At 46.2% G+C, this 27,978-nt stretch overlaps 1 protein-coding gene across 3 annotated transcripts; it reads left to right on the top strand.

The window, feature by feature from the left end:
- Window positions 1-125: 125 nt before the first annotated feature.
- On the top strand, window positions 126-26,380 carry MED28 (mediator complex subunit 28). Of its 3 annotated transcripts, none has more exons than XM_085845959.1 (5): window positions 126-251; window positions 21,827-21,948; window positions 23,654-23,720; window positions 25,127-25,239; window positions 25,748-26,380. In XM_085845959.1, exons 2-5 carry the CDS (start codon window positions 21,835-21,837, stop codon window positions 25,964-25,966), a joined length of 513 nt encoding a protein of 170 aa, XP_085702085.1. In that variant the 5' UTR covers window positions 126-251; window positions 21,827-21,834; the 3' UTR covers window positions 25,967-26,380. The 3 variants fall into 3 exon arrangements, with proteins under 3 accessions (XP_085702085.1, XP_085702086.1, XP_085702087.1); XM_085845960.1 differs by lacking the exon at window positions 126-251 and adding an exon at window positions 267-387; XM_085845961.1 differs by lacking the exon at window positions 126-251 and adding an exon at window positions 19,621-21,183.
- The last annotated feature ends 1,598 nt before the right edge of the window (window positions 26,381-27,978 follow it).

Raw genomic sequence — 27,978 nt, forward strand, 5'->3', positions numbered from 1 at the left:
AAGTAAGCGCCGTACATCAAACTTTTTATTCCGAAAGCTGTCGGTTCAAAGAAAACAGAAAGGGTCTGCGCGATAAATCATTGATCAGCCAATCGGGGGGGGGGGGGGGAGTAACTGGATAGATCAGCCAATCGGGGGGGGGGGAGTAACTGGATAGATCAGCCAATCAGGGACTCGAGAAACGGAAAGGAAATTACGTCATATTTTGCTGACTGCTGTAGTTTCGTTTCGAGTTTGAAGAATACACTCAGGTATCTTTTATTGTACATATAAACATGAATTGGTTGTTTTGTGCATAATAATTTGATGGCCGTAAAAGAAAAACCAGATCGTTGTCCGAGATTCCGAACAACTTTCATTCAGGCGGCGAACATGCGGTTTACTTCAGTGAGTTTTGATTCATTCCTTCATGTTAATTAAACACGGAATAATATATATATATATAATCGGCTCCTCAAAACCTGCGCTATGTTTGCAAACCTATGGTTTTGTCCGTGCTGTCGATATTTTATATTTTTATTTCATGCTCAGCGTCAACCAAGACGCCCGTAACCCCTCACTCCTCCCACCAAATTCCCTCACTCCTCCCGCCCGTAACCCCTCACTCCTCCCGCCGAATTCCCCTCACTCCTCCCGCCCGTAACCCCTCACTCCTCCCGCCGAATTCCCCTCCCTCCTCCCGCCCGTTCCCCTCCCTCCTCCCGCCCGTTCCCCTGCCTCCTCTCGCCCGTTCCCCTGCCTCCTCTCGCCCGTTCCCCTGCCTCCTCTCGCCCGTTCCCCTGCCTCCTCTCGCCCGTTCCCCTGCCTCCTCCCGCCCGTTCCCCTGCCTCCTCCCGCCCGTTCCCCTGCCTCCTCCCGCCCGTTCCCCTGCCTCCTCCCGCCCGTTCCCCTGCCTCCTCCCGCCCGTTCCCCTGCCTCCTCCCGCCCGTTCCCCTGCCTCCTCCCGCCCGTTCCCCTGCCTCCTCCCGCCCGTGCCCCAGCCTCCTCCCCCCCCTGCCCCTGCCACCTCCCGCCCGTTCCCCTGCCTCCTCCCGCCCGTTCCCCTGCCTCCTCCCGCCCGTTCCCCTGCCTCCTCCCGCCCGTTCCCCTGCCTCCTCCCGCCCGTTCCCCTGCCTCCTCCCGCCCGTTCCCCTGCCTCCTCCCGCCCGTTCCCCTGCCTCCTCCCGCCCGTGCCCCAGCCTCCTCCCCCCCCTGCCCCTGCCTCCTCCCGCCCGTACCCCTCCCTCCTCCCGCCCGTTCCCCTGCCTCCTCCCGCCCGTTCCCCTGCCTCCTCCCGCCCGTTCCCCTGCCTCCTCCCGCCCGTTCCCCTGCCTCCTCCCGCCCGTTCCCCTGCCTCCTCCCGCCCGCTCCCCTGCCTCCCCCCGCCCGTCCCCCTGCCTCCTCCCGCCCGCTCCCCTGCCTCCTCCCGCCCGTTCCCCTGCCTCCTCCCGTCCGTTCCCCTGCCTCCTCCCGCCCGTTCCCCTGCCTCCTCCCGCCCGTTCCCCTGCCTCCTCTCGCCCGTTCCCCTGCCTCCTCTCGCCCGTTCCCCTGCCTCCTCTCGCCCGTTCCCCTGCCTCCTCTCGCCCGTTCCCCTGCCTCCTCTCGCCCGTTCCCCTCCCTCCTCTCGCCCGTTCCCCTCCCTCCTCTCGCCCGTTCCCCTCCCTCCTCCCGCCCGTTCCCCTCCCTCCTCCCGCCCGTTCCCCTCCCTCCTCCCGCCCGTTCCCCTCCCTCCTCCCGCCCGTTCCCCTCCCTCCTCCCGCCCGTTCCCCTGCCTCCTCCCGCCCGTTCCCCTCCCTCCTCCCGCCCGTTCCCCTGCCTCCTCCCGCCCGTTCCCCTGCCTCCTCCCGCCCGTTCCCCTGCCTCCTCCCGCCCGTTCCCCTGCCTCCTCCCGCCCGTTCCCCTGCCTCCTCCCGCCCGTTCCCTGCCTCCTCCCGCCCGTTCCCCTGCCTCCTCCCGCCCGTTCCCCTGCCTCCTCCCGCCCGTTCCCCTGCCTCCTAATCCCGCCCGTTCCCCTGCCTCCTCCCGCCCGTTCCCCTGCCTCCTCCCGCCCGTTCCCCTGCCTCCTCCCGCCCGTTCCCCTCCCTCCTCCCGCCCGTTCCCCTCCCTCCTCCCGCCCGTTCCCCTCCCTCCTCCCGCCCGTTCCCCTCCCTCCTCCCGCCCGTTCCCCTCCCTCCTCCCGCCCGTTCCCCTCCCTCCTCCCGCCCGTTCCCCTCCCTCCTCCCGCCCGTTCCCCTCCCTCCTCCCGCCCGTTCCCCTCCCTCCTCTCGCCCGTTCCCCTCCCTCCTCTCGCCCGTTCCCCTCCCTCCTCTCGCCCGTTCCCCTCCCTCCTCTCGCCCGTTCCCATCCCTCCTCTCGCCCGTTCCCCTGCCTCCTCTCACCCGTTCCCCTGCCTCCTCCCACCCGATTCCCACCACTTTCCCGCGACAGGTACGATAGAAGAGAGCACATGTGTACCCTCTCGGTGGATCGAGTTTGTGCATTACTTATTGAAACTAGAAGCGCAATCGGTATAGTAGAAGGCATACCTCCACTACTGGTGTAGTCTAAAAAAAACGGTTAAAAAAAAAAGTATAGTCTGTTTTTCAAGAATTCTAGATGTTTGTGTGGTGTGGACTTCAAGGGTACGTTCCAATCCTAGTTTGTCTCCATAAACGCATCGAAAACATTGGTCTCTCCAGTATGTAAAAAGGGTCTTAAAAGGTCCAAGTGGTCTTGAGCTCTAAAATCTAAATAGTCAAGGGTCCAAGTTGTCTAATCTGTCTGAATGGTGTTAGGGGCTTCAAGGGTGTTGACCGTTTTTACAGCCATTTTTCCCTGCTGTGCAGGGGTTGGGCTTTTTCTTGAGGCAATGTTTTATGGCCGGATGCCCTTCCTGACGCCAACCCTGGTCGCCTCTTACGACACACAGGGATATGGTACACCTATTCTAACCGGGGCATACACCGGGACCAGTACACTGGTACTCATTTCGCCGACCTCAGAAGGATGACAGGCTGAGTCAACCCCCTGGTGTTAGTTAATTCTGCAGCCAATGGGGCTTGAACTCAGGACCCTGGGATCCCAAGCCACCACCCTAACCACTAAGCCAACACCAGGCTGGCTTCAAGGGTGTGTGGGGTCTTAAAGTGTCTTCAGAGTCCAAGGGGTGTTGAAGGATCATAGGGGTCTTAACGTGAACTGCACTGGAGGAGGGGGGTGGGGGTGGTTTGGGAGGCTCCCCTCGGTGTTTTTCACAATTTCTTTCATGATCTCTGGGGATTTTGAATGCTCCTCTCCTGACTTTTTTCTCTCTCTCGGGTCTTGTGCACATTTTGATACCACGTACATCCAAATCCGACTTGCTGTTCAGGAGTCGCATGACGATTAGTCGTCACATGTCCTAAAAAACTGCAACTTTTACATATGTTTATGTACAACAAACACATGTGAATAAGGGGTACATGCATTTGACACTGATGGTGTAAATTAATTCGCCTGTAATTTATTTTTGAGTTTTTTTAGCATGTTGTCAAAGATATACTAAATAATTATAGAAAAACAATAAAATACAAAATGAGAAGGGACTCGGGAGAGCGCATACCTGCACCCCAATGGAGCTAGGCCAAAGCAGCTGGGCTACATCAATATCCAGTCAATCTCAGCCCAAGAGGCCAAAGCAGATCATTGTGACTAAGGAAGTGGCCATCGCACTTGACTGAGTGAAGCTCCCTGACCACGGTGCAATGTTCATCATGGGCACCAAGGGACAAGCACTCTGTTATGAACTGGAAGATGTGGTGCTGTCATAGAGCACCGTTAAGCAAGCTCGGGTAGCCACTTTTGAGGCGGTGGCAACTACAGAGCAGGCTCGGTCCCCCCCCCCCCAGACAGTCCACTTCTCCTCCACTGGGACACCAAACTACTTCCAGATATCGGCGGCATCAAGGAGCATGTAGGTCACGTTGCCATCCTGGCAGCTGGTGGAAAGACAAAGCAACTGCTTGCTGTTGCCAAGATCAGTCATGTGCTGTGTTGCTGTCTCCAGGTGCTGGAGGACTGGAAGCTCAAGCTCAAGCCCATGGTCCAGGGACCTGTCTTCAACATAAGGCTGAGGATGGGTGCCTGCATCCTCATTGAGAAAGCCCTGGACAAGGAGCCTGTCTGGATCGTGTGCCACAATCATGTGTTTGAGATGATGTCAGCAGTATTCTCCATCGCTCTGGGAGCAACCATTGAGTCTGATACGAGGCTCTTCAAACATCTCCAGGAGAGATGACACTACATCAACAAAGCTGATTTGCAGCCCACTGATGACGAGCTCTTTATTGGTATACCCGATGGTCTGCGACAGGAGATGATAGTCTATGCAGATGTGGTTACAGGCAAAACTTCATACAGAATGCACATTGGATGGTTAAGGCCATCTACTCCCTGAAGATCTTCCTGTTCAAGGGCCAGATGAAGTTGACAGTGCATGAGACTGCTGGCCTGACAAACATTTGCCCTTTCATCTGTCTCCATCAATGCCAGCTACTGGCATAAGGCCCCCCCCCCCTCCCAGAGAGAGCTCCACTCAATGACTTCAATCTCCTTGCTCTCCTGCACAAGTACTCTGTGCTTACCATCAGGAAGACAGCAGTCAAGGTGTTTTGTCGCCAATTGTGCTACTTTTCTGAGCAACTCGTGCCCCTCGCCCTCTTCGATGATCGCGTCGACGAGGAGACAAAAGCAGCCATGATGGACAACTTTTCAAATCCCCCAAACCCACAAGCTCTGAAGTGGCTGCAAGGAAAGGTGTATTGATTATTGCACTCCATTGGAGGCATACATCACGAGCCGACTTGAAAATGTTCAGCCTCCTCTCCACAAATAGCCAAGAAGAGGCGAAAGTGTTCTTGTTGAAGCCTCATGCTCTCTGGCCAATGGACCCCACATGCCAATCACTGAACTGAAGGTCAAGGTCAAGCTCCTCAAGGTTGTCAATGACTGCTGAACGGGGAGTTATGCTTGTCCAATCTTACAATACCGTGCTGATGATGACGAGACTCAGAAACAATACCTTCTGCGGCTTGTTACCACTCCAAATAAAGGTGGCTTTGAATATCAAGAAATAATGCCTACGGGTGATGCTTCTTTCTTTTAATCAGATAAACAATGATTCAGTGCTTTGCTAATATTCACTACAACACGTTTATTCTAATCCATGTGCATAATAATGCTGCAGTCATTGTATTGTTGCGGGCCTGCGGGGTCGGGTGAGAAGACCACAAGGTGGGGTAAGCTACTTCGATTCCCACAAGACTCCCCGGAATTGTAGGCCGTCACTCACGGATAATTCCGTGACGCGGCAGGTCGCTTAACCGACCGTGGATGCTAATAACTCAACCGCGTGACCTCGGGTCCTCCCGCCTATGGGTGAATCGGGTTACCGAATTAACCACACGGTTTAACTACCGGGGAACCACACCCTCGGTACGCCTTGTTCGAACCGGATCGGATCTCCTTTCCGGATCGGATGCAACCGAGCGGCACTGCCAAGGACGTACCGGCTGGAAGGAACGGATTGTTGGGAATAAAGACCCGGCTCGACTTAGATTCGAACCATGCTGGACCAATGAGGGAAAAGACAAAGGTGAGCTGGGAACATTTCTACAACAATTATTTATTTACAGCAAGCGAGGAAAAGCATGTGGCACATCAAAGGTTTATTGGGTATGTAATGCAGGGAAAGAGGAGAGGGGTATGGGGGGTGTAACAATTATACAAGCAACTTACAAAAGCAGACACAGTGCAGACTTGACGTGAGATTATTCACAGTAACAACAATAAAAGATCTGCAGGCTTACTTAACAGACAGGTGCCAGCACACTCAGACAAGCACACAGAGAAAGAAACCCAAATGTGAAAAATGGACTTTTACAGTCAGGGAGGGAGGTAGTTGAGGTTATAGTTTTTGGTACCTGGGCGTTTCGGGGGAGGGGATGCTCCGTGGTGTGGCACCAGACAATAGCCGCGTTGTTCTGGCCACAGCCGCACGTGTGGAGATCGTGTTCCGAACAGGATGAGCTTGAGTGGAGAAGGGAGGAGTCCAGAGGGCGAGGATGGAGCAGTAGGTGGAGTCGAGATGCAGGAGGCGGTTCGACGTCATGTGAGTGGAGCCGAGAAACAGGAGGCGGGCTGTCGAGGCGAGATGTGGGCGGAGTCGAGGACAGGAGACACACACACACACACACACACACACACACACACACACACACACACACACACACACACACACACACACACACACACACACACACACACACACACACACACACACACACACACTCTCTCTCTCTACACACACCCAACGGAGGGATCTCTCCGTCTTTTATAGGGCCCGAAGCTCGGGGGAGGGGGCCATGCCGAATCCGACGTCATCGCCCAAGTTGGGCGCTCCGACTGGCTCCGATCCCTCACGTGGTCCGCCAGCCTGGGCCGGGCCTCGTGTAAATGCTGGTGCAGCCCACCCACCTTACTACGTGACTCGCTGCACATGTCTGGTTTCGGGTAGACGCTGGTGCAGGGTTATGGTAGACGAGAGGATATGGGGCAAGTGAGGCAGAAGGCACCGTGGATCGTCACGCTGTGGTAAAGGAGACGAGGGGGCAAGCGAGGCAGAAGGCACCGTGGATCGTCATGCTACACGCTGTGGCAGACCAGACGAGGAAATCGATAAAAATGGCATGCAGAAGGCCCAAATCATATCCAATATACATGTACTAGTAGTAATGCCCAGCGTTGCTCGGGCTAGCAATAAAGCCCGGTGTTGCCCGGGCTTTCTTGCAAATTTCCTGAATAGCTGTTAGGGTTAGCTGTTAGGGTTAGGGTTAGTGTTAGGGTAGCTAACCCTAACCCTAACACTAACCCAAACCCTAACCCTAACCCTAACAGCTTGGCGTAGCGGAGGTAAACGGCGCCCGGGGCAAAGTGGAAATTTGCATCCCCCCCGTAGGCCTTAAACTTGAGTAGATTTAAATGGAAAATCCCATAAGGGATATCGATTTATCGATTTTTTTTTTGAATATCGGAAGTGTTATGGAACAAATTTATAGCCAATGACCTAAGTTGGACCAAAAGCCATAATCGTACCGAATTTGAATGGAATCCGTTGGAGTTTGTGAAAATGCATCAAAACGAATTTTGAGGGGCCTCTTAAGGAAGACAATAATATCTTTGGTCAAATCATACGTCATAATCATAACAATATCATATGTGCCAAATCTTGTTTCATTTCATGCAGTAACAAAAATCTGATGGTGGAACAAAGAAAGGGGCGTGTCGAAATATTAATATAGATGATGCATCAAATTGAAGATAATTGCATTCTGATCATCTGTATATGTCTAACAGTGTCGTACATTAAATCTAAATGAAATTATATACATTATCTGCCTAACAGAAACTTTCCTCTCCCAAGACGTGTCTGACTCCCAAGTATCTCTCCCTGGTTACTCCCTCTTACGGTATGACAGACCTGAGCCTCGTCCTGGTGGAGGTGTTACTCTCTTCATCAAAGACTCTATTCCTCACTCTCCCTGCACTGCTCTCACTCCCCCACACCCCCAGGAATACCTCTGGCTTCGGCTTCCCCTCCACTCCCACCTCATGTTTATATGTGTACTGTACCGTCCACCGAACAGTGATGACTCCATCTACACCTCACTCTCCGAAAACATGGACCATCTTCTATCTTCTCATCCAAACTCTCTCTTCCTCTTATGTGGCGACTTCAATTGTCATCACGCCAGTTGGCTAGGTGTGGGTACCTCTCTCACCTGCCATGGGACATCAGCAAAAGCTTTCTGTGACTCATTGGGACTGACTCAATCGGTCAACTTCCCGACCCGGATCTCAACCAATGGTACTCCATCTCTTCTGGATCTGATTTTGACAAATTTCCCTGACAATATCTGCTGCTCTTCCTTCGCTCCAATTGGTTCTTCTGACCACGTCCTTATTAAAGTGGACATCTCTCTGGCTGTTATCAGAGAACCACCTCACCGCCGTCGAGTCTGGCATTTCACTCAAGCCGACTGGCAGGGTCTCCGAGCAGCCATCAAACTTACAGACTGGTCTCCTATCACTACTTTCTCAAACATCAACTCATCCTGGGAGATTCTTTCAAAGAAACTTGCTCTCCCTCATGCACAGATTTATCCCCTCTCGTGTTCCAGTTGTCTTACCCTTCCTCCCGCCCTTGGTTTACTGAAGCTTGTGGCGAGGCAGTTGTCCTGAAACAACTTGCCTTTGCCTCATGGAAAGCAAACCCAACTGAGGAGCAATCTCAGTTCTTTCCACAAAGCTCGGAACAAGTGTGTAGCTACCCTCAGGAGAGCCAGAAAACAACATCTTTCTCATCTCAGAGTCTGAACTCTCAAACCTCTCTCCCTCCTCAAAATCCTGGTGGCGTTTAATCAAATCTGTTTCTGGTGTATGTTCCCCCTCCCATCCCTCCCTTACCTCAAATGGCCGCACTGCTGATTCCACACGTGATAAAGCTGAATGTCTAAACTCGGTGTTTGCAGCTAAATCTTGTGTCCCAAACCCATCACTATCTCTACCCACTTTACCCAGTCGCACCCAACTGTCCCTGGACTCTGTATCCTTTTCTCCTGACAAGGTGGAGAGCTTGCTTTCAAACCTCGAGTGAGATTCTGCAACCGGTCCAGACGGCATCAGCCCACGTGTCCTCAAAGCCTGCTCTTCTGCTCTTGCTCACCCTCTCTCTGTTCTATTCACCCTCTCATTTTCCCAACGTCATCTGCCATCTGCTTGGAAATCTGCTAACATCACTGCCCTGCATAAAAAGGTGCAAAAACAGATCCCTGTAACTATAGACCAATCAGCCTTCTCCCAATCATCAGCAAGGTTATGGAATCCATCATCGCTTCAGACATGAAATCCTTCCTCTTCTCCAATGGCTTGATTTCCAATCATCAATTTGGTTTCAGACCAGGTCACTCTACCCTAGATATGCTGCTACTGCTCTCCCATCAATGGATGGAGGTCCTCAATGCCAGACAGGAAATCCGAGCCGTATCCCTGGACATATCACGTGCTTTTGACACAGTCTGGCACCCTGCCCTACTCACCAAACTCTCTGCCCATGGTATTCAAGGCCATCTCCACTCATGGCTCGCAGACTTCCTCTCCTGTCGCAGTCAACGTGTGGCCCTAAATGGAGTTCTTTCATCCCCTCTTCCTGTGCAGGCTGGAGTTCCTCAAGGTAGCGTTCTGGGCCCTGTTCTTTTTCTGGTTTTCATCAATGATCTCTCGGACTCTCTGGAAAATCCTCTATTTCTCTTTGCCGATGACTCAACCCTCTGCCGTACCATCTGTCATCCCTCAGCCCGGCAAGCAGCAGCTTCTTCGCTCACTGCAGATCTGGATAAAATCACAAACTGGTCCAACACGTGGAACATGTCTTTCAATCCAGACAAATCTCACACTCTCACTATGTCTCTTCGAGAGGAGCGTTTTACAAAACCCCCCATCCACTTTCTCAACAATCCTCTGGAAGAAGTCTTTTCTTTCAAGCTTCTGGGTCTCACTATCTGCCATGACCTTTCCTGGGAAAGTCACATTTCCAACCTTGCCTCAAAAGCCAGTCGCCGACTGGGAATCCTCCGTCGTGCAAAGTCCTTCCTCGGCCCTCTTGAGCTCCTGACCACTTACAAAGCTTTTGTCCGTAGCCTGATGGAGTACTGCTCTCCCCTCTGGGCTGGTGCTCCTGCCTCCCACCTTTCTCGACTTCACGCTGTCGAAACCAGGGCTTTTAAGATCATTGGCATCTCCCGCAATGAAGCTGAGTCTTTGGGCCTCTCACTCAATCACCGCAGGTTGGTCGGTGGTCTTTCTGTCTTCTACCGACTCCTCTCCAGCCTTGCCCCCCCTGCTCTCTCTGCGATTTGTCCCAACCACATTTCCACAGGGCGCTCAAGGTCCGCCAACAACCCCCTTCTGGTAAAACTACCAAAATCACGAATCACTGCTCATCTTCACTCTTTCATTCCTCTTTTTCCCGCCTTTGGAATAAACTTCCTCACTCTATTCTTTCCCATTCTTCCCTTCAGGCTTTCAAAACAGCTGTTCACCACCACCTCTTATCTTCCCCCATCCAAATCCTCGATCTTTTCTACCCCCGATAATCCACCCAAGCCCACTTCCTTCAATTCTCCTGCTTTCCTTCCTGAAAGTCCCTTTAATGTCCATCTTCCCCTCGCCATGTTCCCCGTCCCATCCCCATCCCTCTCCCTTCCACAGTTCACCTGTGTCTGTTCCCCAATGTTTTGTCCCTTCCACTCCCGCCCCTCTTGTCTCATGCCTCCTTGCTGTGAGTTGTGTGTTAGCTCTCATACGAGCCTCGACCAAGGTATACAAAAAAAAAAAAAAAAAAAAAAAAAATTTGAATATATATTCCCTATCTTTCGAATAAACACAAAATCAACACTCTGTATTCCTCAATGAATATATTTGACATTAGATGAATTTTATTGCAGGTGCAGACTATTTAATGATAGTGAGAAACGGTTTTAATTACCTTATATTTCTTGAAATTTGATAGGCCATGGGCCAGATATGGCCAGAACATGGGTCAGCAAACTCCGAATGACAAAACGCTTGTCATTTTTTTATGGCAATGCCTGTTTCTACTTCCTAAAGGAGATACCAGGTAACTTCAGCCAGATATGCGAAAAAGTGTTCAACATCCTGCCGAAGTCAGGTGACGTGTTTAGCACAGATAGCTACGTACCCAGCTCTGTGAAGGCAATGGAACGACTGAGGAGAGGATCCGGGGACAAACTGATTCTGAAGAGGGGAACCGCTAAAAAACCTGCAGTTCTTCTTGAGCAATGATGAGAACAAGCAACAGTTCATTGAACTCCTCACTTGACTCTGTAGCCAAGACGCATATGCCAGCAAGTTACACGGGAGGAAGGTATCTTGTGGCGGATCAGCATATCTACTGACATCTGAAGACCGTCTGTCAACGTGTAACAGAGAACTGAACACACTAAAATCCACTCAAGAAGAAACTGATTCTCGAATCATTCTGTATTGCGAGTATGCCAGGAGTCAGTTCTAAGTACAGCCACATCAGGGTGAAGAGTCCAGATAGTGATATATTTTTCATCCTCATGCACTACGCTGCAACTATGACAGATGTGACGATCTTGCTTGACACAGGTACCGGGAACAAGAAGAGGCTTATCGACGTGACCGAAATTGCCCATGGTTATTCTACACAGCATTCAACAGGAATAATGGCTCTTCATGTATTCAGTGGCTGCGACTCGACCAGCGCTTTCAAGGGTCTAGGCAAGGTGAAGCCAATGAAGATCCTTTCTAGGCTGCCCAAGTTTGTACCAGTTCTAGCTAGATTAGGAGACACGTGGGAAGTACCCGACGACCTGATGGATGACCTGGACGAGTTCACCTGTGCGTTATATGGAAGACCTCGTACTCGGAGCATCGATGAGTTGCAGTTCATGAAAATGAATGAGCTGTATGCGAAAGATGATGACCATCTCTCCCGTTCGAGCACAGTTGATATGGGCACTCTCCCTCCATGCAAGAAGAGCCTGGAGCAACACATCCGGAGAGTCAACTTCCAACTTGGCATTTAGAAAAGAGCCCATGTTGCAAATCTTGAGATCCCTGAGCCAAATGATGGACATGGGTGGATTTTAGTTGAGGGGAAGCTGGAGCCTCTTTGGTACGAGGGAGGGGTCCTGCCACAGCAGTTGGCAGACATCGCTGAAGATTCAGCGAACATCAATGACTCGGACTCAGACTCGGACATGGACATTCCAGATGAATCGGACTATCTTAATGGAAAGCTCAAAGTCTGACAATGAGTAGGATTAGTTGCGATTCACGTTAACGACAGCAACATTCATTTATATTGGAGTATACTTCTGTTTTGAATTGTTTAGAATATATGTTGTATTTAAATACTTACATGTTTGAGATTTGGTTATGTTATTTAGTTCCGTGAATATTGTATGCAATATGATGCGGATATAATGCAAATATAAACACTTTTATTCACTTTGAAACGTATGCTTTCTGCAGTCTGCATTGGCACTGTAAGTTGTAGATGTATGTTTGGAAATATGATGGATGAATCTTCTTCTTCTTTCGGCTAGCTCCCGTTAGGGGTCGCCAGAGCGGATCAACCGTCTCCATTTCGCTCTATCCTCCACATCTTCCATTGACACTCCAACCACCCGCATGTCCACCCTCACCGTATCCATGAACCTCTTCTTTGGCCTTCCTCTTCTCCTCCTGCCTGGCGGCTCCATCTTCAACATCCTTCTCCCGATATACTCCGCTTCCCTCCTGTGCACATGTCCAAACCATCTCAATCTCACCTCTCTCACTTTGTCTTCAAACCGTCCTACCTGCGCTGTCCCTCTAATATACTCATTTCTTGTACTATCCATCCTCGTCACTCCCAACGAGAATCGCAGCATCTTTAACTCTGCCACCTCCAGCTCCGCTTCCTGTCTTTTTGTTAGTGCCACCACCTCCAAACCATACAACATAGCTGGTCTCACTACTGTCTTGTATACTTTCCCCTTCACTCTTGCAGCTACCCTTCTGTCACAGATCACTCCTACAACTCTTCTCCAACCACTCCATCCTGCCTGCACTCTCTTTTTCACTTCTCTCCCACACTCTCTGTTACTTTGGACAGTTGATCCCAAGTATTTAAACCAATCCACCTTCCCCAGCTCAACTCCTTGCGACTGCACCATACCACCACCCTCCCTCTCATTTACGCACATGTACTCCGTCTTACTCCTACTGACTATCATTCCCCTGCTCTCCAGTGCGTACCTCCACCTCTCGAGGCTCGCCTCAGCCTGCTCCCTACTCTCCCAACAGATCATGATGTCATCCGCGAACATCATAGTCCATGGAGACTCCAGTCTGATCTCGTCCGTCAACCTGTCCATCACCATTGCAAACAGGAAAGGGCTCAATTGGTGCAATCCCACTTTTACCTCAAACCGGTCCGTCATTCCTACCGCACACCTCACCGCTGTCACACTGTCCTCATACATATCCTGCACGATCCTCACGTACTTCTCCACCACTCCCGACTTCCTCATACAATGCCACAACTCCTCTCTTGGCACCCTATCATAATTTTTCTCAAAATCCACAAACACACAATGTAACTCCTTCTGACCTTCCCTATACTTCTCCATCAACATTCTCAAAGCAAACATTGCATCAGTGGTGCTCTTTCCTGTCATAAACCCATATTGCTGCTCACAGATCGTCACCTCTCTTCTCAACCAAGCTTCCACGACTCTTTCCCACACCTTCATGGTGTGGCTTAAAAACTTTATCCCTCTGTTATTTCCACAGCTCTGCACATCACCCTTATTCTTGAAAATCGGAACCAGTACACTTAATCTCCACTCCTCCGGCATCCTCTCGCTTTCCAAGACTTTATTAAACAATCTGGTTAACAACCCCACTGCCATCTCTCCTAAGCACTTCCATGCCTCCACTGGTATACCATCTGGGCCAACCGCCTTTCCACTTTTCATCTTCTTCATAAAAGTCCTCACTTCATCCTTACTGATCCACCCCACTTCTAGATTCACTATCTCCACCTCTTACAACCTTCTCTCTCTCATTTTCTTCATTCATCAGCTCCTCAAAGTACTCCATCCACCTTCTCAACACACTCTCCTCGCTCGTCAGCACATTCCCATTTGCGTCCTTTATCACCCGAACCTGCAGCACATCCTTCCCAGCTCGGTCCCTCTATCTTGCCAATCGGTATAAATCCTTTTCCCCTTCTTTTGTATCCAACTTCTCATACAGCTCGTCATGTGCCTTTTCCTTGGTCTTTGCCACCTCTCTTTTTGCCTTTCGCCACCACTCCTTGTACTCCTGCCGACTTTCTTCATCTCTCTGACTATCCCACTTCCTTTTCGCCAACCCCTTCTTCCTTATACTTTCCTGTACTTCCTCGTTCCACCACCAAGTCTCCTTATCTTCCTTCCTCTGTCCAGATGTCACAACAAGTACCTTCCTAGCTATCTCCCTCACCACTTCTGCTGTAGTTGCCCAATCATCCCACCCATCTTTACCACCATCCAACGCCTGTCTCATCTCCTCCCTAAATTTCACGCAACAGTCTTCCTCCTTCAGCTTCCACCATCTGGTCCTTGGTTCAGCCCTCACTCTCTTCCTCAACCTCACCTCTAAAGTCATCCTGCAGACCACCAATCGATGCTGTCGAGCTACACTCTCCCCTGCCACCACCTTACAGTCACTAATCTCTTTCAGGTTGCATCTCCTGCTTCAGATGTAATCCACCTGTGTGCACTTTCCTCCACTCTTGTATGTCACCCTGTGTTCCTCCTTCTTCTTGAAATACGTATTTACCACTGCCATTTCCATTCTTTTTGCAAACTCTACCACCATTTGCCCTTCCACATTTCTCTTGTTGAGACCGTACCTCCCCATCACCTCCTCATCCTCTTTATTCCCTTCCCCAACATGCCCATTGAAATCTGCTCCAATCACCACTCTTTCATCCTTGGATACACTCTCCACCACTTCATCTAACTCACTCCAGAAATCTTCTTTATACTCCATCTCACACCCCATATGTGGGGCATATGCACTGATGACATTCATCATCACCCCTTCAATTTCCAACTTCACACTCATCACTCAGTCAGACACTCTCCTCACCGCCAATACCCTCTTGACATAATCTTCCTTCAGGATTACCCCGACACCATTTCTCCTCCCATCCACACCATGGTAGAACAGTTTGAAACCACCTCCAATGCTCCTAGCTTTACTCCCCATCCACTTGGTCTCTTGTACACACAGTATGTCCACCTTTCTTCTCTCCATCATATCAGCCAACTCTCGCCCTTTGCCAGTCATCGTCCCAACATTCAGAGTTCCAACTCTCACCTGCACACTTCTACCCTTCCCACTCTCCCACTGCCTCCGGACTCGCCTTCCCCGTCTCCTTCTCCTTCGCCCAGCAGTAGCACAATTTCCACTGGGACCCTGCTGACCACCGGTACCGGTGGCGGTCGTTGGTATCCCGGGCCTCGACCGATCCGGTATGGAAATTCGTTTTGTTGTCCGCATAATGATTTGGCATAGGTTTTTATGCCGGATGCCCTTCCTGACGCAACCCTGGTCGCCTCTTACGACACACAGGGATATGGTACACCTATTCTAACCGGGGCGTACACCGGGCCCAGTACAACTGGTACTCATTTCGCCGACCTCGGAAGGATGACAGGCTGAGTCAACCCCCTGGTGTATTAATTCAGTGTCCCAACGGGGCTTTAACTCAGGACCTTTTGGGTCCCAAGCCACTGCCCTAACCACTGTGCCAACACCAGACTTGTATGATGGATGAATATGGGAAGAAATATGAAGGATAATGAAATCATGCACGTAAAATATTCTTGTATTATAGGTAACTGACATGATCTGGATTATGGAGATATAGACTGGAAATGTTTATGTGCAATGAAATATTTTGTAGTTTGGTAATGCTGATGGTGGCCATCTTGGATTTTTTGGTTGCTTTCAAACTATACTATTAAATAATATTTTGTGTGGTATTATAACTAATTCTCTGTAATCATGGTAATAGTTTGTCAAGTAATGTTCCATAAAAGTGACCACAAATGTGTATTTTGTCAAAATGTGGTTGATTGAAAACATTATTTGTCTGAATACCCATTTGATGCTTATTGTGTGATAACGTTGTATATTTTCATAATAGTTGCTTGATATTTTCGAAAAATGAAATGTAATTAATACCGTTTCTCACTGTCATTGAATAGTTTGTACCTGCAATAAAATTCATATAATGTCAAATATATTCATTGAGGAATACGGAGTGTTGATTTTGTGTTTATTCAAAAGATAGGGAATATATATTGAAATGTATTTAATTTCATTTAGTTTTAATGAACAACACTGTTACACATATACAGATGATCAGAATGCAATTATCTTCAATTTGATGTATCATACATGTATATTGGATATGATTTGGGCCTTCTGCATGCCATTTTGATTCCATCCGTAAATTGAATTTGACGCAAATCGATAAGTATAATTTTAGGGTACCCCTGTTCAAAAGGTCAAAACAGGTAGTGCATCCCAAAATTTCCAATGTTAACATTCATATTCGTGTTCAGTATATACAGGGGATTCAGAAAAACATAGGTTTGTTGAGGGGGGGGGGGGTTGCACTGTGGCCATATCTGGCCCATGGCCTATCTGTTGTATGCATGTGGTTCTGAGAACCGCAACAGTATTTTGAAGTAAAACATCAAAAAATTTCATTTTTTTTAATTTAAAAAGAAAATGTGCAAACTGTAGTGACCTCTAAATATTTTCCAATCTGTTCAATATTTTGTTGCATGTAGACTTTTACAGGGTGGAGCAGAGAAACGGGAGATTTAAAAAACCGATTTCCGCTATGGCAACATGACTGATCCATGGCAGTCATGACTATGGCAACATTGCAAGTTTTTTGACTGATCAACTAGCTACAAGGTTTTCTCAAGTTAATGAGGCCGATTGGTTTCTTCAAGATGGCATGACATCTCATACTGTCAGAGTGTCAATGGCCGCCGTGTGACTACTTTTTCATAACCACATCATCTGCAGGAATAGTGATATTATTTGGCCTCCAAGGTCGCCCAGATCTGTCACAATGTGGCGTTTTTTATGGGGGGTACTTAAAAAGCAAAGTATACACTCATCGCCCACACAATATTTAAGAGCTGAAAGAACAACTTTGTCAAGAAATTGCCGGAATGTCTTTGGAGATGCTACGCCCCGTCATGGGAAACACGCGGGGAAGACTAGAGGAATGCCTGTGCAGAGACGGAGGTCACCTTGAAGATGTGATATGTCATGGGTGCAGCCTTGTGGAGAAAGGCCCCAAAATATAGAAGTGAGAAATGTCTCTCTCTGCACCAGTAGTCAAGGAGCTATTTCCCATATAGGCCTTAAAATAAGGTCTTGCTCAACCTACACCACATACAAGGTCTGAATGCATATTATGTTAGGGCAACCTCTCCTGAGCAGATTTAGGGTGGGTGTCACTTCAAATTGTGGTATAGCATTTTTTCTACAGGCCATTTTGTATAGTGGGGGTCAAATGTAGTTTTTTCCCATCAATGGGAGAATGTGATCCATGGTGGGTTGCTTTCGTCGATTGTATCTTTTGAACTGGTTCATTCCAATTATTATACAATGCATGGATATAAAGAGAAGAGATTGGTGCATACATATAAATCAGTCAGTGAAGTATTAGTCAAAATTCATATGTAGAATCCCATAACGCAACAAACATGTTGTAGAATTCACCTGGCAAATCGAAAAAGTGTGTTTGTGGTTTTGTATTTCTCTGTTTGCTGAATGTCTGTTGAATGCATAATTAATTTTTGTGCCATTCTCTGTACAAAATGTATTATTTGTGATCTTGAGACAGTTTGCCTGTTAAATATACGTAGCTTGACCGCGTTGGCAAAGAACGTATCCTAAATCATCTATGGTTTGCACATGTACCATTTTGAAGAGTAATGACTTTCTGCTGATTGTTATAATAACATTTCTTTTCATTTCAGGTAGTTGAACAGTTCCAAAAGTACCTGGACGTTCATCTTGAAGTATCTTGACCTGTTACTAATTTGTCTTCTGGGCTACAGACTGCAATCTGTGAGGGATTAAACCTCGTATGATTTTGTAGATTTTATGGAGACATGGATGACGATACCAGCAGTGCTTGCGTGCTTCCTGTTTTGCCACCACGAAAACGGAGAAAGAGAATAAACTATGACAAATGTGTACTCTGTCAAGAAGATTCACAGGATGTTCTTCGAAAGGGACAGAGCACTTCCATAGAGAGGCTCGTTTCTGCACTGCAGTGCAGGCAAGATGAGCGTTATGAGCGACTGCTTCCAGATTTACAGAGACTACAGACCATGGATGTATTCTGGCATTCAAATTGCTACAAGTCCTGCACTAGCAAACACAATCTCGATATTACTGCGAAGCGAAGAGGACCATCTCTGTCGCCGTCTGAAGTTTCGGGATCGGATACGATGGACGCAGATCAGCTAGGGAGACGGTCCAGATCACAGTCGAGTCTTGTAGACTGGTCAAAGTGCATGTTCTGCAAGAATAGGTCCCACAAAAAAGTGACAGAAATGCTGAATGCTAGCACATTTGAAGTGTGTCAATCTATCAAGGATTCTGCTGAAGCTTTAGGCGATGAAGATATGTTGCATATAATCCGTGGAGTAAACGGTGACCTTGTGGCAGCTGAAGCAAAATATCACAAAGTATGCTTTTCAAAGTACACCAGTAAGTCAAACATCAAACATCGCACTTTTAAGGCCAGCGAAAATGAAGATCAATACACCAGCGCTTTCCGGGACTTAATTGATGGCCTTAAAACAGATTTGAAGCATGGCAAGGCATAAGATATGCGCAATCTTCTCGAAAAATATCAACGTCTTCTAGTAACACACGGTGTTGACCACGAAAAGGCCATCAAATACACAAAGCAGCATTTGAAGCTCAGATTGATGCGGCATTTTGGCGATGAGGTGGTATTCCACCAGCCCCGAATTAGAGAGCAATCAGAACTGATGTATACAAGCTCAATATCACTGCAAGATGTTCTGAATGCAGCCTTCAAAAAAACATTTGAGCCCCATGAAGACGAAGATTCTTCCGCTGATGAACAAGTTTTGCATCAGACAGAACGCACTAAACTTCTGTATCGTACTGCGATGCTGATCAGAGGGGATATTGCTGAATGCAATGGTATTCCTGTCAAGCCTTTGAACACGGATGATCTGAGTCTCATCACAGCGAAATCACTTGTACCAGACAGTGTATACTGGTTCTTACGCTGGGTAATTTCGGCTGATGATAGTGACAATGCTGGGAACTTTCTGGCAGAATGCAAGAATCAATCGGACGAGAGGAAGGTCATCATGGTGGCGCAAGATCTACTTCATTGCTCGTCGCATGCACGTGTTAAGACTCCGAAGCACACCAGTCTCGCCATGGCAGTTCGTCACATAACTGGTTCAAAGGAACTGATAACATTGCTTAACCAAATGGGCCACTGTTCGTCCTACGATGAGATAGATGCTATTGACACCGGACTGGCAAAGGAGATTCTGGCTAAAACAGAAGAAATGGGAGTTGTCATTCCATCGAACATCTGTTCTGGTGTCTTCATCCATATGGCTGGTGACAATAATGACATTAATGAGGAGATTAATTAATTAATTAATGAGGAGATAATTCAACCTTTTATTTTTATTTTTATTTTTTGTATACCTTGGTCGAGGCTCGTATGAGAGCTAACACACAACTCACAGCAAGGAGGCATGAGACAAGAGGGGCGGGAGTGGAAGGGACAAAACATTGGGGAACAGACACATTAGGTGAACTGTGGAAGGGAGAGGGATGGGGATGGGACGGGGAAAATGGCGAAGAGAAGATGGACATTACAGGGACTTTCAGGAAGGAAAGCAGGAGAATTGAAGGAAGTGGGCTTGGGTGGATTATCGGGGGTAGAAAACATCGAGGATTTGGATGGGGGAAGATAAGAGGGGGTGGTGAACAGCTGTTTTGAAAGCCTGGAGGGAAGAATGGGAAAGAATAGAGTGAGGAAGTTTATTCCAAAGGCGGGAAAAAAGAGGAATGAAAGAGTGAAGATGAGCAGTGATTCGTGATTTTGGTAGTTTTACCAACCTTTATGGATGGAGAAAGACCCAGCACCAAAAGGTCTTGTAGAGCTTCGCACTTGCCATTGCGCCAAGAGTGCCTGTCGTCGGTCTGTTTGCACGTGTAGGGTGAATGGACTTTCGTGTACCGAGGCCTGCTCATGCATGGCTGAAAGCTGCGAGAACCCTTCAAACATGTTAGAGGATGACGACGATGATGAAGCTGAGGACTAGACTTCTTAATTATGCCATGTTGGACACATTTAGATTTGCACTGATTGAGTGTCATTAATCAGTGAAGTGTTGTGTGTGTGCTCTCAGGAGAACAATGTAAAGTCCATATATGTATATCTGTCCACTGTACATTTATCACTTGAATCACAATCTCGAGTAAATCGGATATGGTGACTAAACTTGCTAGGATTGTAAAAATTGAGGTACGTAGTATTATCTCGTATATCAGAAGGGCTAGTGCATATCAATAATGTTGCAGTATTGACCGCATTTGTCCAAAGGGCCACCCACCCCCCCCCCGCCGACCCCCCCCATGAAGCCACCTTTTTCTGGAATTGAGTCACATATGTATACTGGAAGAATATCAATACGACGCAGTGGTCGTTGGTTTATTGTGTATTTGTGCAACAGATATTTTGATACTTTGGTGTCAAATTTTCATTAGAGAATTACTGAGAATGCTTCTCTCCATATTATTTGGATTCCATGTACACGTTCTGAATATTACCCCACCCATAGCAACTCGAATCTATATGTAGTATAATCCATTCTCATTCCATCCATGTATATCATGTCAAATTTGAGCGACTAGTTAGGAAAATACAGTCGTTTAAATGAACCCACCTCTCAACCTTGTTCTCATATTGGTGTGAAAACTTGATTTGACCCCCACTATACAAAATGGCCTGAATAAAAAAACGTATACCACAATTCGAAGTGACACCCACCGGAGAAATGCTCCAGAGAGGTTGGTGTAACAGAATATGCAAACAAACATTGTATATGGTGTGGGTTGAGAAAGACCTTTTTCCCCTCGGTCTTGCTCCTGGCCTACAGGATTCAAGCCCCTGAAAAATCTCATGTCACCATGTTGAGTGGATGTCGTAAGAAGAAGACTACTTAATTAACAGTGGTTCCAAATAAAATGGTTGAGATCTGCGACCATTAGCTTGCGATAGATACCAATGTGTATCTGGAGTGTAATGTCCTTTTAAGCAGGAGATGAGTAGCCAGGCTTGACATGCTTGAGTGCTGTAGGAAAAGCATGGCATCGATGAGGATCAAGGCGACGTCAAGCTGAGATGGCCAGTGGCTGCAACCGCAGCCCATTCCAAGGATGGCGTCGTGAGAAACGGCCAATCAAGTCGGCACACTCCAGGAATGCATCTCCATTACGATAAATGTACATTGGTGTCGTTAAGCCAAACTCAACAAACAGGCTGAATGCATGAACAAAATTGATATAAAGGGGGATTTTCAAATCTGAGTTCTACAATAGTATAGTAAAGAAACATTGTGGATTTGATTGGATAAGATGATTGCTGTGAATCAATGAAATTTTTGGTATTAAAAAAAACAACAAAGAAAAACCCCAGTTATTATTCAGCTCTTTTGAAATTGCTTTGATAATGTTTCTGCAATGACAAAACAATAAGAACCCTGAAAGGGGAATTCCATCATGAAAAGCAGGCTGCATATTATTGTAAAAATTGGATTCTGGAAAGAGGAGGATAATAGTTCACATACGATCCCCCTGAGAAGTAAACTGGGCTATCCCACAACTGGGGTGAAATTGAATCAAGTTCACTAAATTAATCTTTAAAGCTTGTTTCATCATAAATTATGTTAATGGTCGTTCTTAACAAAACATTTGAAAGTGATGGTGATACTTGTCCATTGGGAGTTGAATTGTATTTCAAATGGGAACTTGAATGCTGAATCCCTCTTTGTACTGTGCTGTCGTATTGTGTGGTTTAGCCCACTTTGTCAGCAGCTCAATTATAGTCTTCACTACTCCTGTAATGCATATCATGTACACATCTTAGGACTGGAGATGGCTTCACTTCCCTCAACGTCCGTTTTCACTGCACCTCCACCTCCCTCGCTTCCAGTGGGTCCAGCACGATCTTCACCACACCTTGTTGATGAACTTGAAGCAACCTTTGAGGTGAAGCTGGGAGAAAACTGGATCCCTTGGTTTTGTTTATGTGAATGTATGTTTGTTTTGAGAAGAGTTTGAGTCTCAAGGAATCTTCTGAAGTAGCAATCCACCAGGTGATGCTTTTTTGCATTAAATGCTTTGTGTATCAATGCACGTTGGTGTCGTTCAGCCAAACTCAACAAACAGGCTGAATGCATTAAAAAAATGTATGTATATATATATATATATATATGAGGGGGATTTTCAAATCTGAGTTTGTTATGAGCAAGACCTGCTCTGAAACTCATGGATTAGCTTGTACATGTATTGTTTGTAGGCAAGGACATTTGTCCAACATGCCACGCAGTTCACTTTGTTCCAAACATACAACATATTGTTTCAGCCATGGCTCATTCCGGCTACCTGTTTTGAGTCCTGCAGGTCGTGTCAAAATGACCAATTTTCACAACCCCGAGTAAGTTCCTGGGCCTGTTTGCCATGTTACAATACTCGTAGGGACCATAGAATCAACCCGAGGAAGAGCCGATAGGTGCTCACGGCCTTTCAAATCCAGTTACTCGTCCACTAAGCTTTGTCACAATCTGGCCACAACTTTTGAAGTAATGCTGTCTATCATTGGTCTCATCTCTCAATGGTGAAGAATCTGTTGAAAAATTATTGAATATGGATCTTCACCAAAATCTAATCAATTAGTCCTTGTCAAACATCCAACGTGTCCACAAAATTTCGTCTGAATCTGTCAACTTTTTGAGATATCCTGCTCACAGACAGGGGTGAAAACAACCTCGGTCCATCTTTGGTGGCAGAGGTAAAAATCATCTTATTAACCCCTACTAGATACACACCCTCGAATAAACCAAACAAATAACAGCAAATTCCTTAATTATTCTTGTTTTATGATTCGGGCTCTCATTCATTAGATGAATACAGTACAGTACAGGGAAATGCACAATGTTGGGAGGTTGTTATCAAACCGTTGTTGTCAAAGTCGTGCAGGAGTTCTGATGCATCGATCGGTGTGACAGTGGTTGATTCTCGGTGTAACCGCTCCACCTCAATCAGGCATTGCATGGAGAAAAACTCTGCTCCATTGCAACATTCTTCGAAGTCCCTTGCTCTGGCGATTTCAACCGTTTTCGGCTCTCCACAACCAGGCATTAAAAAGCTCTGCACATTCCGTTCTCAGCTCTGAGAACTTGGCCATTAAAAGCTCTTCTCTCAAAGCTAACCTCAGTTAATTGTATTATTCTTATTCTAAACAAATATTAAGGACATTACAGAACGATACTGAGCAGTTTTATTAACCACTAAGAATCATTCCCACAACAATGTAATACTTCACTGCACTTTTGGCTCTCGTTATCAAAATGAGTTAAAAAGATAAGAGTGGTTGTATCTTCAAGGTCTTGTTTTTATCGACAAGAAATAGAGTGCTATTTATAGTGTGATAGTGTATGCACTCATATTTGGATCCACAAATCCAGGAACGCATCAGGCCACAGGTGTGGTGCTTCATGATGTGGCACCCATCTCCATTACTGTGGAGGAAGAGGTGAAATAACCTTAACAAGGCGAGAGATATAGGTTGAAGTCAGTTGGGGATGGTTTACCGACATATTAAAAAGTATCCTCAGGGACAGTTGGGTTAATACATCATTTGTTTGTGGGGATGTTTTACGTTTTCTATTTACCCAACCCCTGTCCCCGACAGGCCTGCTGTGCTTCCCTTGTAAGCCAGGATTATGTGAACAGCACAGACCAGGAGGAGATCCGAACAGGTAAGGAAATTAAGTGTGTGTGTGTGTGTGTGTGTGTGTGTGTGTGTGTGTGTGTGTGTGTGTGTGTGTGTGTGTGTGTGTGTGTGTGTGTGTGTGCGTGCGTGCGTGCGTGCGTGCATGCGTGCGTGCAAAAAAAAAATATATATATATATATACATATATATATATACATATATATATATACATATATATATATATATATATATACATACATATATATATATATATATACATACATATATATATATATATATATATATATATATATATATATATATATATATATATATATATATATATATATATATATATATATATATATATATATATATATATATATATATATATATATATATATATATATATATATATATATATATATATATATATATATATATATATATATATATATATATATATATATATATATATATATATATATATATATATATATATATATTGCACGCACGCATGCTTTTTGAGGGAGAAAAAATGAGGATGGAGGAGGGGGAGGGGATATTGTAGTGTCTGTCCTGTCCATCACACTATCTCCTAAACAGTTATGCATAAATTCACCAAATTGATAGTTATGATCACCATGTGGAAAGAAGGTGCGAGAGCAGTATCATATTTGGCTCTGCCCCCTCAGGTGGGATCAAAACGTCAAATCCCCAAAATTGTAATTACAGGCACATTACGAAACATTTTCTAAATACAACTTTGTACACGCAATCAACATTGGGGGTGCATGAAATATGTAATTGGTTTTTGGATTCGACCCCCCCCCCCCCCCGGTTCATGCCTCAGGGGATGGGGACTTTGGGTCACAGGGGTTGAAATGGGGAAAATACAATTTAACTCAAAATTTGATATTGGGTCATTCCTGGTGGAACTTTTTGACATCTTTCAACTTTACTTTAGGTGGTAAGCGTGGGGATTTTCAATGGCGCACCATCAACTTCGCTCTGGATTAGATTATGGTTTTCTCACTTTTGTCTTCTTTCTTTCTTGGGAGCTGTGCTTTGTGCAGGGATGTAAATCAATATGTGTTTGATACATGCTCCAATGACCTGAATTTGCTTATCTCTTTGTGGTGTACTTGCTTGAAAGATGTCATCCTCTGTTCGATACCTGGCGAGGTCAAATTTAACTCGACTGCACTGAAGTGCAGTCAGCACAAGGTGCTGCATCTTGAAGTTATTTACATGGTGGTAGTCCAAAGTAAACTGTCCCATCTACTTTCACATTGAGAGCTAACCCTTAAATACCGGGTTAATTTGTTATTTCACATTTCAAAAGGTTAGCATTGATGTTTTGAGTGCCGTCACTCTGGATATCCACAATTTCCATTGGAAAATCTATCCTCCTTGCACTTGTTCGATTGAAATGTCATTTATTGTGTTCAGGTGTGGAGCAGGCCGTGTCCAGGTTTATAGAGGTTGCACGACAGGTGGAGATGTTTTTCCTTCAGAAGAGGTTGCAACTGAGCTCGTCACGCCCAGACCTGCTCGTTCGAGAGGTTTGTAGATCCTCCAGCACTGATCTTGAATGTTACCAGCAACTTTGGTTCTTTTCTATTGCATTGTGACCATAAAATGAATGAGTCATAAAAAAAATAAATAAAAGGTGAATAAAACAACACTTGAATTGTTGTTCAGGACCATTAATACCTTTAGGGAATTATTTTATTAATAATGTCTGTCTTCAGAGGCACAGCACTGCATCTGAGTATGCCATCCATCAGAGGAGACATTAAGCCTGTTGTCTCATGTAAGCATTATAGCAGGTGGATGTTTAAAACTTTTCATGATAACTTCATGAGGTAGACCGTTGTGTGCTCGTGCCCAAGCCATGTAGCGTCTTTATAAATCAAAACCCATAACCAGATATTGCACTCTTTAATGAATACCTCTCTTTTTATACTAGTACAACATTAATTATTTTATCACAATGTAACGTTGCTGTATTTATAGACAAAAGTCTCTTATTGGTTCAATATTTTAATCGATACCTTTCACCAACCACAGGAAGTCAATGATCTGCGCTCTGAGCTGCAGCGGAAGGAAGCTTTGCTCCGTAGACACCTGGACAAGCTGCGAAACTGGTCGACTGAGTTTGATGATCTCCACAGTGGATCAGCTCCTCAGCCTCACCTGACTCACCAGCAGCTCACTTCCATGCCACATCCACCACCTCATATTGGACCCACCGGCATGACTCACCCTTCCACCTCCCACATGAGGTGAAATGGACTTGGAAGTTGTTGAAGAAATGTGTCCCCCCAATGAAATAGCTTCAATCCTTTCCTTTCGGGTCTCGCAGGACAGTTATATGGATACACTGTTTGGTGAAAATTGGTTGGTGATCCAAAATGGTCCACAACGTCAGTAAGATGTGGCAATGATGGCAAAGCCATACGTTTGTGTTTGAGATAACGGCATGTGCAATAAACCCAGTGATGTCATGCCTGTTGATCCATCTCCATTCATAATAATCAATCGAATGTTCCGCTGTTGCTCAGGAAAGCAACTGCACTTGCGGCTCCAAACTTTGAAAACAGCTTTTTCGTGCACTTGCACATATGATGAATTCCACAATCTTTTGTAAAGAGTACACGAGTGTGTGCTTTTGTTAGTTCAATAAAGTGGAATACCTTTTAAGTAACCCTTCACCTCATTGCTAATCATGGTGCTGCAGGCTTATGGAATAAGCACCCAGTACCATGTGTATGGTGTGCACTTTGTTACCTCAATATTTATTTTTTGAGTAAGCAGTGCACATCATACACTGAGATAAGAATATCTATTATTGGGCTATGCCACTTCTGATTTAAATAATGTCCAGTACTTCAGGTATAAAGCCATCAAAGATGGAATAATGGTTGTGCCAGTTGCCTGGTTCGATTCCGGTGAGTCACTTAAAGGTGATCTTAACAGCTTGCCGGATCACACGCCTAATGTCACAATACAGTATGGATTGGAAGTCTGAATCGACCTGTGTTACTCCAATTAGGCGTCGCATGTTATATGCAAAATAAACCCAGCGAGCCTGATATGACATGCGACGCAGTCCAGATGTGCAGTGCTGAGAACATTGGCCGATTAGCCCACGACGGTTTTTTTCCCCCTGAATCACTCATTGAGAACTGGTCGCCACAGCCATCCAAGACCAGGTGTATTTAATAAGTGAATGATCATGAGGGAATGAAACAAAAGGAAGTAATAACAGGTACATAACTAGTGTTCATAGAACACAATACTCCACGCAGTATTAAAGGAAATACTTTAATTTTAATCTCTTTCTATCGAGTGCAGCCTGTGGCTGCTTGTTGCATCATTGGTTTGGACGCAGCTATGTCGCTGATGCAGTGTCCCCCTTACCAGTATACTGGTACTCATTTTACCGACCTCGGAAGGATGACAGGCTGAGTCAACCTCCTGGTGTATATTAATTCAGCGGCCAACGGGGTTTGAACTCAGTCAGGACCCTAGGATCCCAAGCCGCCACCCGACCACTAAGCCAACACCAGGCTTTTTTATTTTAATAAAATGATGCTTTTTAACGCGTTGACTGCCAAACTAGGAATGCATTCGTCGTGCTTGGTGTACCAGATTCTACCGCTATGAGTATTCTCATGGAAAATATGACGCTGTTCTATTGTAAACATAATATGCTGCCGTGCCAGAAAATGCAACAAATGATCGAGCAGTTCAGTGAACATAAATCTATGTAATAATCATGAACATCATCATTCTCCACTAGCATAACCCGCGCTCTGCGCGACATGTTGGGGTGGGTGTGTTTGAGAAAGGAACTGATGCAGAGTATCAGTAGTAATTTTACTTTAATGCAGTAAGTGGAATACGATTTCACTGTTTCAGAACCATTTTATTTACTTTTTTTTGTACCATGCACCTCATATGGTCTTTGAGATAATGCAAGCCGAATATCACGTTACTCGAGCGCAGAACAAAGTCGAAGATAGCGCGACACGAAACCACAAACTCGGAAATAATATACAAGATGAGAAGTTTTGCCACCTCATCTGCATTTGTACGTGCCGTTTTTGAAGGGTAATGACAAGTCGCAAAAATGAAACAACACACATGGTACTCGGCATACAATCTACCATTAGTAATGATGGAATACCAATGTCAATCCAGCACTAAAAATAGTCTTTCCAGATAGTTCGTACCTGACATATGGAATTCAACAGCATGGCCCCCTGCCTGCTAAGAGTTTCCTCATTGCATGGGGT

The sequence above is a fragment of the Eptatretus burgeri genome, chromosome 11 (assembly GCF_056783735.1).
Source record: "Eptatretus burgeri isolate ZD-2024b chromosome 11, Ebu_testis_v1, whole genome shotgun sequence".
NCBI lineage: Eukaryota > Metazoa > Chordata > Myxini > Myxiniformes > Myxinidae > Eptatretus > Eptatretus burgeri.

What these genes read in the sequence shown, in the direction of transcription:
- MED28 (XM_085845959.1), top strand. Translation starts at nt 21,835, where the DNA reads ATGGCTTCACTTCCCTCAACGTCCGTTTTCACTGCACCTCCACCTCCC. An exon ending in AACTTGAAGCAACCTTTGAG is followed by an intron (nt 21,949 to 23,653) that starts GTGAAGCTGGGA and finishes TGTCCCCGACAG; the next exon opens with GCCTGCTGTGCTTCCCTTGT. An exon ending in CCAGGAGGAGATCCGAACAG is followed by an intron (nt 23,721 to 25,126) that starts GTAAGGAAATTA and finishes TATTGTGTTCAG; the next exon opens with GTGTGGAGCAGGCCGTGTCC.